Source organism: Macrobrachium rosenbergii, chromosome 19 (assembly GCF_040412425.1).
Source record: "Macrobrachium rosenbergii isolate ZJJX-2024 chromosome 19, ASM4041242v1, whole genome shotgun sequence".
In the NCBI taxonomy this organism is placed as follows: Eukaryota; Metazoa; Arthropoda; class Malacostraca; order Decapoda; family Palaemonidae; genus Macrobrachium; species Macrobrachium rosenbergii.
The window spans coordinates 6,970,046-6,991,656 of record NC_089759.1 but is presented as its reverse complement, the minus strand read 5'-3'; the positions used below and the strand labels follow the sequence as shown (position 1 = coordinate 6,991,656).

The 21,611-nt window shown below is 37.5% G+C and overlaps 1 protein-coding gene and 1 long non-coding RNA gene across 3 annotated transcripts in view; both read left to right on the top strand.

Annotated features, from left to right (window-relative positions):
- The window catches only part of LOC136848611 (uncharacterized), a 272,631-nt gene extending 269,126 nt beyond the window's left edge, over nucleotides 1–3,505 (top strand). For both annotated transcript variants that reach the window (XM_067120993.1, XM_067120992.1), the window contains 4 exons: nucleotides 268–313; nucleotides 552–728; nucleotides 2,468–2,566; nucleotides 3,214–3,505. In XM_067120993.1, coding sequence (XP_066977094.1) covers nucleotides 268–313; nucleotides 552–728; nucleotides 2,468–2,566; nucleotides 3,214–3,461 — 570 coding nt within the window. In that variant the 3' untranslated portion in view covers nucleotides 3,462–3,505. The remainder of the gene's footprint in view (nucleotides 1–267; nucleotides 314–551; nucleotides 729–2,467; nucleotides 2,567–3,213) is intronic.
- A 652-nt stretch (nucleotides 3,506–4,157) lies between these two features.
- LOC136848609 (uncharacterized) overlaps nucleotides 4,158–21,611 on the top strand; it is a 41,669-nt gene continuing 24,215 nt past the window's right edge. Inside the window, exon 1 of the long non-coding RNA XR_010856062.1 lies at nucleotides 4,158–12,719. This is a non-coding gene — a long non-coding RNA (uncharacterized lncRNA). The remainder of the gene's footprint in view (nucleotides 12,720–21,611) is intronic.

Sequence of the window (21,611 nt, the reverse complement as noted above, 5' to 3'; positions counted from 1 at the left end):
GGTGGCCTTGTTCCATATGAATAGGCTTCGTCCTCTGAATAATAATGATTGAAGGTAAAACTCCAATTGCAATCTGCTTATCTCTCGATTATTTTCATGTTCATTGAATTGTAAGAGACAAAATTTTATCTTATGCCAATGATGTTTTGATACCTTATGGGTCATCTTTGACCTTCCAATTTATGGTATCACTTGTATTTTGGGGGAAAAAAACAGACTATAAGGTTAATCATTTCCTGACCAACTTTCTCTGTGTCTTCCATACAGATAAGCGTTGGAGGACTGAAATCCATGGTTAAGAAGAATTCTCTGCGTAAGTATATTACCTAATTCGACTTCCATGTAGGTTTTTCTTACACTGGAGGTACAATGGATAATGAAATCCCCTCAACTTTATAAGCAGTTAATAAATTAGTATTTTTCTTGTGTTTAGTTATCAAAATTTTCATAGCCATGAAGACCAATACCACAATAAATTTCTTTTTTATCTCAAGACATCTGACAACAAGGTTGACGAGGAAAAATACTCGAATGTTCTGGATTTCTTTCAGCTCTTCCTCTAACGGAGATGAGCATGGGCGATCCGGAAACTGTCCTGAATCCAGACATGGATTACGGATTGCTGCTGGAACGGCTCCGGGGACAAGATTACGTCAGCACCGAATATTCACTGGAGGACGTCATTTACCAGATGGCCAAGATCCTCTTCAAGCAAGCAATGCACAGAGGTAAATATCTTCCTTTCTTTCACTTTCTCTCTTTATTTCTCCCAAGTTTACCGATTTACCTGCTTTACCTTTCCTTTCAAAAATTGATTTCGGTTCCTGAGTGGATGTCAGTTTCTGAAAAAGGTCTAGTTGTGTTTTCCTTTTTTTTATTAATTCAAACATCAAAAGTCATCATGAACTCGCTTTTTTCGGTGCAAATTATAATATGTTATCTCTCTGTTTTATCCTGGGAAGTATTACGAATTCAGTTTTTTATAGGTTTTATTCATTTGGGAGCAGGGTATCTTTATTTTATCTCAAGAATGATAATAATATGAGCTTATTCATATTTTTACATGTTGATGTATTTAAGAATAAATATGCCTATACTCAGTTCTTATTACAGAACAAAAAAGGTATATGTCGCTGTAATCAAAATATTAATCACCTCAGGCAAATTTCACTTAGAAATCATGGTGTATAACTCGCCCAAATTTCTTTGACTATACCAAAACTTAAGCGAGATTTTCGATGAGTGGATGTGGCCGAAATTTCTCTCAAAGGACACGACTGACATCAAAATTTCGGCCACGTGACTTCCAGACATTTTTCCAGGATTCCATGAATTATTCCTGACTTTGCATCATGATGTCATGATTTGCCCTAAATTGTCTCCACGAAGATGGGACTTTGAACACATGGCGAACACTCAGTTATTGTTATGAAGATTTGACCTTGAATGCATGGCTGAAACTCAGTTGTTGTTATGGTTTTACCTTGAATACTTGGCTGAAACTCAGTTGTTATGAAGGTTTGACCTTGAATACTTGGCTGAAACTCAGTTGTTGTTATGAAGGTTTGACCTTCAATGAATAGCTGAAACTCAGTTGTTATGTAGGTTTGACCTTGAATGCATAGCTGAAACTCAGTTGTTGTTATGAAGATTTGACCTTGAATGCATGGCTGAAACTCAGTTATAGTTATGAAGATTTGACCTTGAATACAAGGCTGAAACTCAGTTATTGTTATGAAGATTTGGCCTTGAATACATGGCTGAAATTCATTTATTGTTATGAAGATTTGACCTTGAATGCATGACTGAAACTCGGTTATCGTTATGAAGGCTTGACCTTGAATGCATGGCTGAAACTCGGTTATCGTTATGAAGGTTTGACCTTGAATACATGGCCGACACTTGGTTATCGTTTTGAAGGTTTGACCTTGAATACATGGATGAAACTAAGTTGTTATGAAGGTTTGACCTTGAATACATGGCTGAAACTCAGCTGCTGTTATGAAGATTTGACATAATGTAAGTATACACTATGTTAAAATTTGCCCTAAGTAACCAGAGTCGTCTTTTCAATTTCTAGTGTTTAGTCTTGATCTATTGACACCTGTTCCGTAAGGAGTTGCAAACTCTTGGCAAAACTCCGTCAGTAATCCGTGTATTTTCCTAAGCTGATCCGGAGACAATTTCCGTGCAGCTACCTCACAAGGCATACCTTAATCTAGTGATGAATAATGTTAGCATGGAAAAAGTATGTTAGTCAGTTTCAGAGGACCATCAGCAACATCACAAGAACTTCACTGCAGTACCTGTACATACGACCGGAGGAAAGGTTTACTTACTGCAGAGAATATACAAACTCGGGTCTATAGGAAGATAAGTATTAACAAGAGCAGTTCATACTGGTAAAAATCTGCTGCTTCCTAAGATAAACACATGACCGACGAGTTCATTTATTTGACCTTTTCAGACATAGGCTCAGAAAAGGCGCTGCAGGAGGTGGCTGCATTGCTGGAAAAGGAGGCTGCCAGGGGAGCTATCACGCCTGAAGTGGAAAAGAAGGTTTTGGGTGAGTACTGGAAGAAAGTCTGATAGAGAGAGTGTTGGTGTTATGTAAAGTTTCGGCGGTTTTGCAGAGGCTTTTACAAATTATTCATTTTCATGCATTTACCTTTGATGAATTTTCAAGGCGCATGACCTTGCATAAAGCTGCCAATGCCCTCTCTTGATGAACTGATATGATGTACCATTGTTGCATAGGTATTCATGCCAAGAACAGTAACAAGACAGTGATGATGCTGTCTTCAAGTAGTGTTGTTTTCTTACAGTTCGTAATTTTTCAACTAGAAAACGTATTTTCTAACTTCCTTTGATGGTGATGATTAATTTTATGCCATAAGTAGTCATAAACCTTCATTTTTGTGAGAGGGTACCACCTACAGTGTAGCTGAAGGCTTTTGGCATCTTCCATTAGGCTCCCAGCTGCATTGCTCACTGGCTATTGCGCGTCATCTGTGCTCTTGATCTGTTCCCACATAGCAGTCAAGCTTCAGCAACTTTCCCTTGCTCCACTTTTCATCAAAACTAAAAATACTCTGGCTAATTGAATTAGAAGACTTTTCTTAATTCCAACCAGGAAATACATTTAAAACACTTTTCTTAATTCCAACCAGAAAATACATTTCTATCGAACTTCTGTTCATCCTTTTACTCCAGATATCGTTGTGAACTCCCTGGTGGACAGCATGAACGAGGAGAACGAGTTCCCGACAGGACTCGGTCCCGTTCTGGGCGGGACGAATTTCAAACTGCCGGGCCAGAGCTCGTTTTCCCTCGGAAACTCGCCCCTCCTCGGCGCTGGATCCAGCTTCAAACACGCCGGAGACCTCTTCCAGCTCTCGAAGACGACCACAAAGAGAGAGGCGCCAGAGGGCACTGAAAAGAAAACGGAAGATAAAAACTAAAATAAAAAAAAAAAAAAGAGAAAGAGAAGGAAGTAAGATAAAAAGAAGAAATTGTCAGGAAATGGAATACCATCAGAAGTGTGAAATGTCCAGATGAGATCTTCAGTGGGCGACGATTATACTTACATTGTTTATTAAAATAAAACGAAAGTTATAGAAATACAGAGCTCATGATGTATAATGAATATAAAATTTATAATTATATATATATATATATATATATATATATATATATATATATATATATATATATATATATATATATATATATATATATATATAATATTCAAGAAAAAAGCTACTTATTGGAGCTGTAAGTACACCATTATTTTTTCTCAAAGAATATAGATGCAGTTTCGTTTTTTGCGACTCTAAAGAAAACCTAACCTAAATAGAGCTTACTTAATATAATAAGTGACAGGCAGTGTCAATTAGACGAACAAGCAGGTTCATAAATAATGAAGAGTTCAATTTTAAAGAACTGAATTCTTTGAAAAGTAATGAAGAGAAGATCATACACATTCGTTTTACAAGAAGGTATTTGATAAGTAATTAACAATACAGCAAGGAGGTCCAGTTCTTTGCATAACCAATCTTATAGGGAAACAAATGCATATATATATATATATATATATATATATATATATATATTATGTATATTATGTATACATATATGTACATATATATATATATATATATATATATATATATATATATATATATATATATATATATATATATATATATATATATATATATATAATATATATATATGCAAGTGTTTATTTATAAAAAAAAAAGGTCAGTGTTGACATTCCTCAGAATTAAGTTACCTGGCAAAAAATTATTTCGATGTTTTAGAGTGATTGAAAAGAGATTAAATCTGTGGATTTTTTGAATTCAGCAAATGGACTCTCATATTTTCATACAAATAATTAGTGTTTTATGATTGTTAATTGAAATTTGTCATAACAATTATCTGTGGAAAATGTAACGTTTTTGATTGATAAACTAAAATTCTTATCTCATAATGTACAGTATTATTGAACATATTCCTTATCAACTGTATAATTAAGTTATAATTATTAACCTTGTTAATTATTTGTTTCCTTTTCGACATCACTGGACATAATTAGCAAATCTTGAAATTATTATTATTATATTCTTGTCATTAGTGTTATCATTATTATTATCATGTTCAAACAATTGTGCTTTAATCGCGGAACGTAATTATCGTAATTTGAATTCGTAGCATTTAAAAACGGCCTTACACATATCGATAAACACTAAATATTTTAGTGATTCAGCTCTTCTAGTAATTAGTCCGTAATATTCTGAATGCCAGAATACCACAAATAAATGTGAAAGTAAACAAAAAATCTCCTAATATATTAAAGTCACGTATGGCTATAAATATGTATATCATAGTCAAGTTCTCAGAATATCATCCTTCGGAAGTTCTTCTATAGAGAAAATACTACAGATCATTTAACTGCATAAATATCTCCAGATTCTCTACATTCTCATTTTATTAAAATCTCAAACTTCTGTGCTATGAATTTTTTTTTTTCTCGGGTCGCTTTGTAGACCCAAACCTCTATTTTCTTATAAAGATTAACCTCTGAACCTGTTTTATTTGATGGCCTCAAAATCGTCAGCGAAGTGCATTACTTCCATGCAATATAGTACTTGTAACTTAATAAAAGAACTATTCTTAGCCTTTGTTCAAATTTTGGATGCCACATTCATGTAAGAGAATATTATTTTTCGTTGCGAAATTCCCTGTATTTTAGACAACGGGGTACCGTTTTGTGCACCGGTACAAAAGAACGTGCAATTTGCGAGTACGCCTTGGACCCTCGTGCAAATTCAGGTACTGCATTCTCGGGTTCGATGAAGTTCTATGATTCTTGCAGTTGCCGGTTGCGTGCTTGTGATGAGAGAACTTCCTTAGCCGTATAACCTACAAAATTAGAGCACTGCCCCCATGGGACTCCACTAAAACGAAAATGCCAAAACCTGCTAGGAAGAGAGATTACCCCATAAGGAAAATGAACGTGGGAAAATTAAAGAAAAATTGTGTCAATTAAAAGAAAACCTGAGCAGGAACATCCCAGAAAAAAAGTTATGTATTAGTAGTTCATGAGACCAAAGCAATATTAATATGATCTTCAAACAAAATATTTAACGACTTTAGTACAGATGCGCGTTGTTCTTGCAGAATTTGGCAGGATTTCCATGAAGTGCGGCACAAACGCAGAATGGAAACCAAGGATTGACTTTTATAAGAGGTTCCACATGAGAATGATATCACTGTAGATGATGTTTGACCTTAACGACAACAGACGTAATCATGAAAGACGTGTTTTATTCGAGGTAAGTCGCTAATTACCAAAAATTGTTGACTAGTGAAACTTCGTATTACATGTTTTGAGAGGTAACGAATAACTGCAATAGAAATATCTGTGATATAATTTTATATTACCTGTTTCCAGCATAATCTATTACCTATAAAACTAAAAGGAACAGTAGAATCTTGAATATGTTTTCCTTATGTCAGTGCAATTGAGCAAATATGTATTTCTTACGTGCACTGAAATTATAACTTGTTTAGGTGTAAGAGTATCTGAAAATCACAGCACTACATAATTTTCTGTAAGTGGAATCTAAACAGGGGTGTAATAAAAGAGCAAGAACATGACGTCATTTCCAGAAATATAAAAGAAAAAGAAATGGATTGCCAAAGATTGCTTCATATTTCTTGAATCCATTTTATATAAAAAAAAAAGTAGGAAGTATAACCCCTTTTCAAATGAAGTTACTAAATAAAAAGCAGGGCTAAATTTATGGCACCACAAAAACAGAAAATGTGGCATTTCAGTAGTACTGTAAAAAAAAAAGTTTTAAAAGATCTTCGTTAGCCTCGTGTCCAATAATCTTTCAAGAAGTGATCAGTTTTTTCCCTTTTGGAGTAAGGATCCAGTTTTCTCCTTTTTTCAACAGCCATAGGATCACACCAGAAAAAAATAAAAAGGTAAAGGAATTCGTTGGAGAGTATGACGTCAGGTTCATGAAAGCCACAACAATTTTGCAAGTTTTGAAAAGCACCAAAACAGAAGAGCAACGGATTCCTCCTGAAAAAATATGTTCAGAAAAGATGGTAGTCTGTGTAATGAAGGTTCTAGAAAAAGACAGCAGACCAAAAAGAACATACGAGAGAATGATTTAGTAAACAAACTGACACATTTCGTGAAACAACGTAAAAAATAGATGCAGGTTACCATCAATAAAAGGACCTTGATGACTCTGTTCTATATATCAGGACACAATCGTGTGGAGGCGTCAAATGAATAAGTTATGGATTTATATGAGATAGTAGAGCTGGATATTGCAGTTTCCATGGATTTCACTGGAAGAGTGGTCTAGGAAAACAATAAGAAGGATGTGGTTGTTTATTGGAATTCTCTAGACAGCTATGTACAAAATAAAAACATTATATATATAAATATTTTTTATGAAGGTCTTATTAAAAATATCTATTTTAGAGAGAACCAGGGCCTCTATATTTTATTGAAGTCACCAAAAGCTATTAGTTAAAAAAAAAAATAATAACACGGCTTTGCAAAAGGAACTGGGTAAAGGTAAACGAAATAGTCTTTGAAGAATGATAGAAAAAAACTGTGAACAGAGTTATTAAAGGAATGGGAAAAGCAACTGGAATTCATGTTAAGAAAAAGACAGGTTTAATGAAGGTTCTGTAAATAATAGCGCATCTTCACTGAAGACACAATTCAACTGTAGTTCATAGGTTAAGGAAACTTCAGCAGTAATTAAAAAAATTGATTGAGCAAAACTAGGTATAGTATCAAGATCTTAAATATACTGTACATGGAAACGAATGAATATTTCAAGAGCTGCCTCGTAAACAATCAGTATTAGCAAGGGCCTTGCCTTAGTAGGCCTACACGAGAAAAAACAGTGGGTTTACGGGGAGCCCCCGGCCAAGAGCCCGTGCCAGCACGAACGAATGAACAGTGAGTTAGAGAACCATTCAAACCCTAAGAGACATGAGTTAATGGAAGGCTGTAGAAATGGATATCATATGCAAAATATAGCCAATGGAAATTCTCAAAGAAAGAAAATGGCAAAAAAAAAGGGTGGGGGGGATATAAGGAAAGTACCAAACAACGAAGCAAGTTTGACAGAACAACCACAAACAATAAAGGGTTCATTAAAAGCACGAAAATTATAGCAAAGTAAAAGATTTTCTTTTTAATTTACAATGGTGGCAATGGCCTTTGGCTAGGTGCCATTTTTTAGCGAGAGTGGTTCCGGCAGTACACAACTCGGTCAGTTTGCCGTGAGTAACACTGAAAATGTTGTGAAATCTAATCACAACGTACTGTTTCTTGCTGATGTTATTAGCTATCGGATTGCGAAGGATGATGAGAACGTCTGCAGTCTAGGGAAGGCTCAATGAGACAACAGTTTTTAAAATGTTGACTTATAAACTACTTTATTTACACAATCATCTACATAGAAATACCCATCACTAATAAATGCATGAATAATGGAATTCTCTTAGCTAAATAATATCACAAATAGTAAACCGAATTACACAGCACACGTGAAGCCTACACAGACTACAATTAAACCTCGGTGGGCACATTTACAGAATTCAATTACTTATCCTACCTTACTTGCTGTACCATAAGTCGGGTGATATTACCAAAGAGCCTCGTAGTTCTTAAATTTTTTGCAGGTTATCTCTATGTTGTCGTGGATCGGAGAGCCAGCTATCTCATCTGAGCCGGCTGCCCCTTTATATAGACGCTCACGGAGGGCGGGAAAGTTCTCCATCTGTGCCAATTTGTGCATTAGAATGCCTTATCCAAGGCTCAAATTTCTCATACTTACTTGTTACTGATGACGTTACTTAAGGAAAAGGTGCTTCGTTAATTAGCATTCAATGATGCGTAATTGCTACTTTCCTGCCAACTGGACACGTCCCGTTGCGCACTAGCGCTGAACAGACGAGATCGAGGTACGTTCGTCCGGCCCATGGGCAACTAGGCAGACAAGTTGAACAACGTGGTTTTTGGCGCCCAGGGGCCAAGCAAGGTGGGGAAAGGTGCAACTCTTCACAACAGTACAGTATTGATGCTGTGTCCCTGAAATGAATCGGTCACCAATATCAAGTTACCAAATGGACAACAGTGAGCACTCAATGTTCAGCTGAAGTTCCTGTGTTACAGATCTCCGGTCAGTGGAGGCGCTTGTTGCATGAAGATCTATTACTGCTTGGAAATGTGTGAAAACCGGTCCATCTTCATAATGCAGTGAACGAACCAATAAAAATAAGTTACGAGTGAAAGCTGGAGGCTGCTGAATAAAAGAGGTGCAACTTCTCTCTTGTTTTTGTATGTGAGTAAATTTAAGTATCAAATACCTTTACTCGAATATTCAGTAAAACAAAGATGCAAATGTTATTGGAACTCCAGCGCGTTAACAGATGCGATGGAAGTACTGCTTAGAGCCGGTATCAAGTTCTTTTTAGCTTTCCATTCACTCATTATAGAGTGTGACCACTAAGCAGAATGCTAATGTCTACAACTAATGAAAGTAAAATATAAAATCTGAAAGTGCACTGGACAGAATGTTTCAGTATTAAAAATGTGCAAGGTTCTCTTTTGAAAAATGATCAGGAATAACAGTGCTACTTGTTTTCAGATAAGTCAAATATTTCGGCGGCAATGATAGTTTGTTTCAATCTAATCAAATAATGTTTAGTTACTAAAGCACGCGATGGCGAAGCTCAGAAAGGCGAGTTAAAAAAAAAATCATTTTGAGCAAACTTCTGATAAAAACACCCAACCGTCCACCCAGAAGTAAAAAAAAAATAGTTTCGAGTTTCAACGAGTGTAGGTTTGCAGCATCAGCTGTCAACATCTACTATGGTAAATGTACTAATATTTTATTAATTTCTTTCCAATAACTCAATCCGTAGCAGGAAAAGGGTGTTTTTCGAGTATATCATGAAAAAAAATCAGTTCAAGCTTTTTTGTCGTGACTTTGTCGGATTTTATTTAATTTTAGGACTTGGTTACTATCGTGTTTCCACTTTCAAGGAATTTTCCTTGATTCAAGGAATTTTAGGGTCATCAAGGAGAACTTCAAGGAATTTTCAAGGAATTTTAATGTTTTTTCCAGTATTTGTCAAGGAAATTGTAAATTTTTCAGAAATTTTCATGAAGATTATCTTAAAAAAAAAAAAGAAAAGCAAGGAAAAGTGCAAGCCGTTAAGAAGAAAAAGACATTTGAGCAAAAGTCATTGGACACTTGGTTGACAAATCCTGCTTTCAAACCATGGTTGAAGAAAAAGACAGTGGAGGGAAAGCATGTGCCATTTTGTGAAGTATGCAGTGTAAAACTTTTGTGTGGTAAAATTTCATTAATTCGTCATAGTGAAACCAAGACCCATAGTGATAATGCGAAAAGAAGTGCAAGTTTAGCAAAGTCTCAGCCCAGCATCAGTGGTTATAAGGGACCATCATCAATGGATGCAGCAGCAAAAGTGGAAATTAAGATATGTAGCTTCATTGCTGAAAATAATTTGCCAATCAGCATGTGTGAAAATTTCCTACCTTTCCTTCGAGATTTGTTTCCAGCAGATGAGGTTTTGAAGAAGGTAACTTTAGGAAAGCAAAAAGCTTCCAATATCAACGGGCAAGTGCTTGGTTTTCACTTTTTGAGAGAAAATACAGAGAAACTTCAGCAACATAGGTTTTCAGTTGTGATAGATGAAACAACTGACTAGTCAACTACATCGCAATTAGCAATTTTGTGAACTTCTTTTGATGCAGATTCATTTTAAATGAAATGTGTTTCTTTGTAGACCGCACTGAATTGCCCAACGGTAAAGCTGATACTATTTATGGTAAAATTGAGTGCATGACATCCTGCAACATCCCTATGACAAATGAGATTGGATTTTGTGCCGATACATGTAATGTCATGTTTGGTAAACATCATTCTGTTTCCCAATTATTCATCAAAGACTGTCCTTGGATTTTACCAGTGAAATGTTCATGTCATCTGATACATTTATGCTCATCCTATGCTTCACAGAAATGACCAAAATCTTTGGAGGACCCTTGTAGGAACATTTATTCCCACTTCCACATGTCATCTCAGAGAATAAAAGCCTTTCGAGAATTCCAAGATTTTTTCTAGGTTGAAAAACACAAAATTTTGAGAGCAGGTGGAACAAGATGGTTCTCTTTGAAAATGTGCGTGGATCGCATTTTAGAGCAATATGAACCGTTGAAACTTTATTTCACTCAAGTAGGATTAGAAGATCCCACATGCACCAATGAAAGTATTTTGAAAAGCTTGAATAATAAGTTCACTGAAGCTTATTTAGAGTTTTTATCTTTCAACCTCTTAAGGCTTGCAGCATTCAATTTGCTATTTCAAAGTGAAATGCCTCTGTTACATCAACTTAGAAAAGAACTTACCACTCTCATTATGAATATGTGTTCTGATTTTATGGAACTTAGCTATGTGCGTGGTACAGATATAAAGAATACTGATCCAAGTAATGAAAAATATCATGTACCTTTAAAGAAGGTTTATCTTGGATTAAAGGGATCAGCTACAATTCGGAGTATAGCAACAGAAATGGGAGATCACAATATGGTTGTGACTGCAAAAATTTCCTTGTCGAATGTGTTAAACAAATTCAAGGAAGATTTGACGGAGTTGAATATTTTTACTTTTTATCCTGCTTGTACCCTGAAGTTGCTTACAATTTGAGTGTACCTAGTTTAACATCCATAGTGACAAGATTCCCATATCTGAGTGATGACATTAATGCTCAGGAACTTGATTTGGAATGGCGACAGCAAGCCATGAATCCTAAACTTAGTGCCAATATGAGCTTCATGGATTACTGGCATGTCATATTTTATTAAAAAAAAATGTGATAGGATCTCATACATACCCAGAGTTAAGAAAGTTCATTAGCATTCTTTTGTCGTTTCCGTATTCTAATGCATCGGTTGAGAGGGTGTTCAGACATTTACAACTAATAAAAGATGATCACCGATCAGCTCTCAAGCAACGAAGTCTGATAGGACTTCTTACTACTAAACTAACTATGCAGGCCAAGGGAAAAACTCGTACAGGAAGCTATGACCCTCCAAAAGCCATGATCAGCCTGCACCAGGAAATGAAGACTAATGCAGATGATGAAGAAACTCAACAACTACGAAATCAGTTTCTTGAAGCCCTTAAACAACAGTAACGGTTTGCTAAATCAAGAATCTGGTGACTCTTTTGCTATCCTCTCCTCCTCCCCCTCCTCCAATCAGATCGTCAGTTTGCCAGTAATTAATATGGTTACTCCTGCTAAAACCTGAGAAATATTCTGTAGTACACTATTCAAGAATCTATTATGTTTGCATCATGAATCAGAAAGATTCACTTTAAATATCTCATTTCTTGATCTAAAGTCTTTTCCTAATATATAGTATTTTCTTATTTACAAATATTTTGAGTAATTTCAGTTATATTCCTGAGTGTAAGTGACAGAAATCTGTATAGGTTTCATATTGCCCCCCCCCCAAGAAAAAAATATATAAAATTAGTTACATGTGAAAGAAAGGGCAGCGGCATGATTTTTTTTCTTTTTCAATTTTTCTGAATTTAAACTAGATACCCATGTATTTTGTTTCTGAGAGTAAACGTAATAAGATATATATATTTTTATTTATTTATTTATCCCCAATTGTTCTGTGAAATTTACTGTAAGCGCTTGAAATTAGTTAGTGCACTCTACTATTATTTTTTTCTTTATGTGAATGTCTAAAATTAGTTAAGGAAGAAATCAAGGAAAATGAAGTGGCTGTCAAGGAAAATCAGGGAATTTTGGCAGCCCCCAGTGCCCCCACAGGGAATTTTCATTTCAGTTAGTGGAAGCACTTGGTAACTCTTCACACCATAGCATATTAGAATTTGGAAAGCCCTTAGGTGAATCAAGTACAACGGTTTCATTGAAGTCTTATAAGCAAATATTATACAACAATTGATGGAACTCGAAGTTTCTGTAAACTTGTGGGTGCGGTTGTCAGTGGCCATTCATTCCGTATTTGCCAAAGAAGTTTCAAGGTCTACACGAAGCCTCTTACTCCTTTCAACGCTTCCGGCATTGAGGGTGACTCAGCCGCGAGGTCAACGCAGCCTGTGGTATAGACCTGGGTAAGAAATGTTTCTGGTAGAAACGGTAATTCTAAGCCGGCTGTCCGCGGTGAGCTAGACTATGGCAATTGACGTTTTTCTATGTTATTTACTGGTTACAATTTTGCCGTATTAGCTATGGAGGGGTGGGGGGCTTGCCGCGGAATGCTGGCTTAGACCTACCCTGCGTTAGGCAATTCAAGTAGCGTAGTCTTCAAAGGTCAATGACAGCTTAGTTACAGCCGGCCGACAAAATATTACTTTAAATTCTTGTAAAGCAAGTAAAATAACATAGAAAAACGTCAATTGCCATAGTCTAGCTCACCGCGGCTAAGAATTACCGTAAAACTAAGCATTCGCTCCGCGTCAGGTATTTCCTTTAAAATTTACTCCTTTCCTATAGTATTTTGGTTGCTTATCAAGAATTTACCATTGATTTTTTTGTAGATCGACTGTAATTAACCACAGAACTGACTGTTTTTGTATGCTGGCCATCCTGGAATGCTGTTGTGCATGCAGTTGTATAGGGGAACTTTTGGTAAAAAGTGGTTTCCTTTACCTGGGTGTTTTGGGGGGAAAGCTGAGCCCCCCGCCTAAGTAACAGCCTGTTAGGTTAGGTTAGGGTACGTTAGGTTAGTAAGGTTCCTTATATAATAGATTTCCTCAGCCAATCCCTTCGTGAACATATGGCTCCCTAATGGCTTTCATATTCGCGGAACCATTCCATACAGTCCGTGCAGAGCTATGACTTAGAAATACCAGCTCCTTAAATATAATAGGCATTTTAGAGGGGGTACAACCTAGTCAGACCTACCTTATCCTAACCTAACCTCAGATGCCATACCCTTTCCTGGCCAAGGGGGCTTTGCGCTTGGATAACCCCCTCCTTCCCCCCAAGTAAGCCATCCTTTGTATTTCTTGTTCATTTCCACCCTAACTGCTTAATGCAGTGTGGTATAGTACTGCACTCTGTTTGCGAAGGACGAAGAACTGTAGGAGGTAATTCTAAGCCGGTGTTCTGCGGTGACTAGACTATGGCCATTGACGTTTTCCTATGTTATTTTACTTGCTTTACAAGAATTTAAAGTAATATTTTGTCAACCGGCTGTAACAAAACTGTAATTGACCTCAGAAGACTACACGACGGTACCAACTAGTCCCCTCCACCAACGTATACAGTTCAAATGTAAATTACAGTTTAGCTGCAGCCAACCGGCAAAATATCTTAAACTCTTGTGAAACAAGTAAAATAACATAGAAAAACATCAACTGCCATAGTCTAGCTCGACTGGACACTATTCGAAGCTTTTGGTCGCGGCGAAGAAACGTAAACAGTAAACAAAGTTGCCATGTTTAAGTTCTGGTACATAACCACTAAGGGAGAAACTTCTCGATTCCTCCTGAAACCCCCCTAGCCGTGTTTAGTACTGGCACCTGGGGGCTCAAATGTATTTCACCATGTTCAGTACTAGCCCCTGGGGAATCAAATGTCCCTAAGTGCATTTTGCAAAATTGAAACTTTAGAAGGACCGGAAACAAACATTATCCCCCCAACCCCCCCTTTTTCCTCAGTAAGGTGTCAGCCTGTGTACCAAAAGCAGCGTTCGAAATAGCAGTAGTAGTGAAAGTTTTTGTCTTTGTAATGGCTACCTTTGTCATCTTGTTCCTCCTGTGTTTGTGTAAAGGTTTTTCATCTCTGTAATGTCGTGTACAGCAAAGTTTGGTCGCCTTCTCACCCCCCATGGTCTACCCCACCCAAAACCCTGAATTCCCAACGGGTCCCCCTTACCGTTAGCTATTCTTGAAAGTGTTTTACCCCACCCAAAACCCCAATTCCCAAAGGGTCCCCTTTACTGTCGGCTACAGTTCTAAGGTAAATTACAGCTTAATTACAGCCGGGCAAAAAAATGTTACTTTAAATTCTTGTTCACCAGGTAAAATTCTATAGAAAAATGTCAACTGCCATAGCCTAGCTCTCCATAGAATGTTGACTTAGTTTTACCCTGTAGGGTTAGAGGAGCTTAGGCCTAGTTGTTAAGGTGTAAGTATGAGGTAAATTTAGTACTCCGTAGAGAAAAGAATATGACAGGCTTGCTTACAGAATATTCTTGGGTTGCAGTGGATTCGTTTAGTGTTTAAACCCTGCATTGTATTTCTTATCCTATGGCAAATTTAATTTTTGTAATACTAACATAACTAATAGTAAAATAATCTTAGTAAAATCATTGTATAGTAAAATAATCTTAGTGAAACCATTGTATTGTATTTATTTTTGGTAAAACTTGACATTGTAAACCGAGTGGTTTTTATTTTATAAATGAGAAAATATTAATTTTAAGCAAACATAAACAAATTTAAAATGGCCACTCAAAGACAGAGGATGTGAACTGATCCTCTCTTTAGTGATTTTATAGATAACAGGTATGCCCTACCTGCATCTAACAAGTGTGGAGGGACCATGGAAAACTGGGGTTGATGGGTAGTGAAAATAAAAAACAAATGAATAAAACCCATGCAAACGGTAAAATATGCTTAAAACGACAAGAATAGCAGCTTAAAAAAACGTGTAGTAAAAAAAAATAATGAAAGACTAGAAATTACCGATAAGATAGGCAACGGTAAATGAGAGGGATACTTCATAACCTAACCTAACCTGGGATACCACATCCTACCCTGGGTGTTGGGATTTGCCCCTGGAATCCTGTTTGTTTAAACTGTGTCATTGATGCATGAGAGGATACATCAAATCTTAACAATACCAAATGCAACCTAACTTAGGGCACCACATCCTACCCAGCCAGGAGGATTTGCCTCCTCTGGAGCCCCCTTAACCTTACAGTACAGTAATTCCTTAAGTTTTGGAAAAGATTAAATCTGATGATAATGGTTGTAAATTGTTGCTACACCTGTTGGGAAATGGTGAAACCTCTTGTGTAGATCAGTGGTATGGTATTCTTGACGAGCTTTGCTGTGCCCAAATAACTGACAAAATTTCACCTGTGTGGTCTGTACAGAGGTGTTTTACTGTTTAACCCCCTCCCCAAAGCTTGATATTTTGTAACTAATTATTTCCCAGATGTACTTAATTTCTTCAGTCTCCCTCTTCACCAACCAGTCTTGCCTTCCTTTTTTTAAGAACCATTCAAATAAAACTTGCCTGCAAAAGCTGACCCAGTCCCAGACTACTTTAAAAGGTATTAAGGAAGATTTATGAGGTTTCATTGTCATTATGGACTACTTCAGGAAAATTAATTTTTAATATGCTGTGGCACCATTGGCATCTAAAGCCATTTTTTTTTTTCTAGGCAAATGGACCCACTTGTCATTGCCCCTATTTCTTGTTAAAGTCAAAAGTTATAGGTTTACCCACATTTCACAATCCACGTTGTCAAGCATTAGTTTTTGGCTCACACACTAAACAGTACAGTATACAGTATAGGAAAATCATTGTGCTAAAACAGGAAAATGTTGACTGTAAAGATATATTTAAGGAATTAGAATTAAATTTTATTTGTGCATAATTTTATTGAAAGAAACAGGAACTACAGTCATACTTTAAAGAAACTGCTCTACACTACAGTTAAATTTGAGCAACACAGATTGAATGTAGAATCTGGTAGAGCCCAAAGACTTTTAACACATTTACACATGTTCAGTGGAAAACTGATTGTTTCAAGCTATACAGAGATACATGTCAGCAATCATTCTGTGTTGTGTGAAAATTCTCCATTATGCAACTTTCCCTCCCATTTCCTATAAGGATATTGTTGATACTTTTACCTTGGAGCTCACCGCTTCTCACGTTGCTAGGCTGATAAGCTTTGTTATTAAATTTTGTTCCTTGATGTATTTAAACTTCTCTCCTGTTAATCCCTTGTTTGATTGTTTTTGTTCCTCAACTATCTGGTTGAATGAGTAACCATATCAAGACATCCAGCCTCTCTTCTTGCTGCCATGCACCCCTTGATCAAAATGGGATTGCTGTGCAATACAGTGTTATATTTTTTTATATATATCCAAGGCATATTTTATTACTTGGAGGTCTACATTTTTACAACACTTCATGCCAGATGTATTTCAGGTCACCTGCCTTTTTTATACTTATAACACTAACTATTTACCAACTGCACACTCCAGGTGTGAATAGAATGCATACAGTACAGTATACGCTAATGTATTCGGGTAACTATAAACTGGAAAATATTGCCCCCAAAAGGAAGTGTTTAAAGTAGCATGTTTAATTGCATAACTATGCAATGCTTACACCATGCAATGCTTACATCATGTCCAGTGTAGGCCTATTCTTAACATAATCAGGATGAAAGTAGAAAACTTTTCTTCATCACTAGGTAAGTTGGTTTCCAATTTAATGTAAAAGAAAATCAAATGGAAACATGATACTGAACTTTAAAAAATGAGTATTAAAGTGATACCCTTTGGCCAATCTTGAAATTTTCAGGATTAGACTAAGTACACATTGGAAGAGTTTAGTTCACATTGCATACATCAACAGCTGAAGTAAAAATACTTTAAACTTGGTGGAATAGTTATCTCAGAACTTGCAGGACTGGTAGAAATACCCTAGTGTTGTATAAAGTAGCTGTTGTATCTAAGTTTTTGGAAAACAAATTTATGACCCAGCATAAACTCTCTCACTGTTACCTAGTAATCATGTAATGTTAAGTGCAATGCAGTTACAGTCAAGTGATCTACTAGCCCTGCTGTCAGCAGTTCCCAGAGAGATCCCTCCATGGCACAACCTTCTGTGCCAGCCTCACGCCGAGAGCTGTCACCAGTTGGTAGTGTCCCTATCTCTTCACAGCTGGAGACTATCCAGTATCTCCTGCAAGCAAGAGGGTTTTCTCGCAGAGGAGTGACAGAGATGTCTGGCTATCTCAGTAGAGCTCTCTCAGCCATGTACCAAGGAAAATGGGCCATCTGCTTTGATTGGTGTTGCCGAAGGGATCTCTCTCCAGTCAGAACTTTTGTTCAGCAAATAGCAGATTTCCTAGTATTTTTCCCGTGGAAGAAAAGTCTTTTTGTGTCTGCCATCAAAGGCTACAGGGCTGCTTTGGGTTTGGTTCTGCACCTAAAAGATGTGGACCTGTCTTCTTGGGAAATCTCAATGCTACTCAAAAGCATTGAGCAGTCTTGTTCTCTTAGAGAACTTAAATCTCCTAGTTGGGATCTGACTCTTGTGCTTAGTAGTCTCATTCAGGCCCCATGTGAACTGTTATGGTGTTCATGTGGCAGACACTTGACCATTAAAATGGTCTTCTCACTGGCTTTAACTTCATCGAAGAGAGTGGGAGAACTCCATGGTCTCTCCTCTAATGTTAAACACACGAGGGGTTGGGGGTCCATAGCCTTTGAATTTATCCCGGAATTCGTAGCTGAGACTCAGAATCCTTCGGTTCATGATGACAGATTTGAATCCTTTTGCTTCCCTTCCTTGGGAGATTCCGTTGATAACGACCCAGATGAATTGCTCTTATGTCCTGTTGGGGCACTGTGTGGTTACGTAAGAAGTGTCCAAGAATACCAACTCCTCTGGGTCCATGAGGTTATTAGACATGCTTATAGTTCTTCTACAACCTCGGATTCTGACACAGTGCATGCAAGAGCGCATGATGTTAGAGGTGTAGGCCCTTCATTGGCTTTTAAGAGGAACATATCGGTTCATGGGATTTTGAAGGCTGGTACTTTTTCCTAGCGGGACAGTTTGTATCTTACCTAAGATGATGGTATGAAGTGAGAGTGAATGAGATGACCAGTCTTTTTTCCATTCCCTTTTCCCCCCCTTCTTCTTTACCCATGGGCAGTAGGAAGATTGGTCCATAATGAGCTGGAACTGGTTAAGTATAAGTGAGCGAGTGGCCTTTCTCTTAAAGGTTATTCTTACAAGAATATTTTTCTTGTAGAAGCTAGTCCTTCCTCTCTCTGACAAGGGGAGAGAGGAATGATAACAAACAAATTGGTGGCTAATGTAGGTTTGTTGTCTGAACAGATATAGCTCCTTAACTTCTACTTAAACAGTGTTTCTCCACATTGTGTATTGGCCCAGTAGTCTGACCATTTGGTAAACTTTTGTGTCTGATAAGTCAGAGGCATACGTCTCCTTCCTCTGCTTTATCCTAACCAGGTGTGTTGAACCTCCAGTCGGTTCAAGTCTTTCCTTTCTCCCCCACCAAAGGTGAGTCTATCCTCACATTAAGACCTAGGTTTGTTCTGCATATGAACAAATGACAAATTTTAATTGAGTTGTATTTTTCATAGCTAACAAACCCATGGTCTTAACATAAATTGACCACCACTTGCCACCCCTCAAAGTGATTCCCTGGGCTAGAAGAAACTGATGCATCATGGCTCTCTCAGGTGAAGCAAGGTCAGCTGATGCCTTCTCTCTCATTTGATTGACTGAACCCCGTTGCCATCAATACCTTGTTCTACAATTTTATATGATTCTTACCAGTTTCCAGCTGGCACTAGAAGGTTTTATCCTCATGTTAAGACCATAGCTTTGTTAGCTATGAAAATACAAATTTGTACTATTATATTTATAATATGCAAATGCCATGAACACTTGAAATTACACAAGAATATGTAAAATATGAAGGTTCACACTACAATTTATACTAGTGGCTCCTAATCTCCATCGGGTGTTTGGACTGATGCTGTAACATTTAACGGAATAGCCTAAGTCAGTTTTCTACATGACAGTGCTTTGCTTTAGCTTTCGTAACAGAGGTTTGTGCAATATGACTAGAAGTTCCAGTATTAAAAATATGCAATCACAGAAATTTGTAATTTTCACCTTTCTGAATGTTTTAGAAACTATTCAAAAAGATTGATATGGAAACCTTTTGTTCAACATTGTTGTCATTCCACAAGTTCACAAAAACCAGTTTAAATGTTGAAGTGTGTTGGATCCGTACTCACATACAAATAAGGGGAATGAAGAGGCACTAAGAGACATCTAACTGCCAGTGATGTGACCAGGTTGGATATATTGTAGCTATTTCAGTTATTGATTTCTTTTACTTTAAAACCCATTGTTTTAATGTATGAAGGTCTCTATGGATTAGTGAATCTGATAGTATCAAATTAAAACAAAAAACCTATTGTTAAATTGTGGTGGTCATTTCAAAAAGGGAAGAATCAAAAAATGAAGAAATTTTGTCTTCAAATTGAGCAACATCCATTTAACCTAGGAGTATTTGTTGAGTAACTCACATGACCTAACCCCAAAATGCATAACAGTTAAACTTGTATGTGATTGTACAATCTTCAACCAATAATGAAAGCCCATTATGAAGTTTTGTCAATCTTTTAAAATTTTTGGTTAATCCAATTATTACATCTTTTCTTGCATTGCTGCTTCTTAAATAAGATTTAATTCACCAGTATCATTTTTAAAATCCCTTTTGGTCAACCTTGTAGGAGTTAGGAATGTTAAGCCAGTGGTATGGTATTATTATTGAATTAATAATAATAAAAATTATAATAATAACAACCTTATTTGATAAGACATTGGTGTAAGTTGGTATGTAAATATTTTGTCAAGCCTCTCTTGGTCCATTTCAACTTGCAGACTGTAGTCAGTTGAGGGAACGTGCATATCCTGGTTTTTACAATAGCAAAAGAGACATTTTTTTTGGACACAACCCTAAAACTCTTCCAAAAGTGTCCCCCATCATCTGTCATCCTTAGAGCTTTGTGTAGTATTTTGTGAAATATGAGTGTTGCATACTTTAGGAACAAAGCTACCTCTTCCTTACCGCCATCTTGGCTATTCCTGATGCCCCCAATTCCTTGTAACTTTTTTTTTTTTAACCGGACTCCAGCAGGCGCTAGGGAGTTTTCCCTTACGTTAAGACCGGAGGTTTGTTAGTTATGAAAAATACAATTGTTCCTACACAAATACAAACCCTTGATCCTTTACATATGGGGAATACTTTCGGCATAGCTGAACTGGCCGCTAAAGACTTACAAGGCATGTATTGGTATTACTACCAGCTGGGCATGTGGTTGGTAACAGTGGGAAGCCCCACGGTACCAACCGCCCAGATTCACGCATTCACTTTACTTTCCGGCCTCGTCTGAAGTTGATGTGTTTTCCTGACTCTCTGCTTGGACTTCCCTGGATGCTAAAGCTTCAACCTTCTCACGGTGTGTTTGTTCCTGTTTGCATTTTGGCTTATTCCCCTGTGTATTTGTGCGTGTTTGTAATATGGATGATCTTTTACAAACCCATGACTTGGATAAGCCTGTGCACCAGATTTGCCCTGGCAAGGACAAGAAATGCCGTTCCTTCCGCTTTAGTGCAGAATCCGACCCCCACTCCCTTTGCTTGGAATGTGTAAAGGGAGCAAGGACCCCCCCTGATTGTTCTGTTAATGACCCCTGTGATGAGTGTAGGCTTTGGTCCCCCCGAGCAGTGGGATAGGTACTCTCGGAGGCCCAGATACAAACAGAAGGAATCTAAGGTGTCGGAGGGGCTGTCTTCGGCTCCTTGGACTCCAATAGTGGTTAATCCTTCTCAGTCTTATCTGAGTCCCGATGGCCTTCCCTTGCTGCTCTGACGGAATCTATCTCCCTGCCCCCTGTGTCTGCATCCGCGGTCACAGAGGAGGCGAGATCGGTCGACCTAGCCTACACTCCTCTCAGTTCTCCCCCTCACCCAGAGTCCCTGATCCCTGGGTTGGTGGGGGGGCCGCCCCTGCCACCTTTGTCTTCCTCAGGTTTGGTTTCTGTGCCGGGTTTGAGTCAGCTGTGGGAGTCGCTCGGGATGGTTGGCAACCCTGATCTGCCTTCGCTCCTCGAGCATATCAACTCTGCTGCGCAGGCGGGAGTATTGCTCCCTCCCCCCACTACTCACATGGTGGAGGCTCTTACGACCACCACCGTTACTGC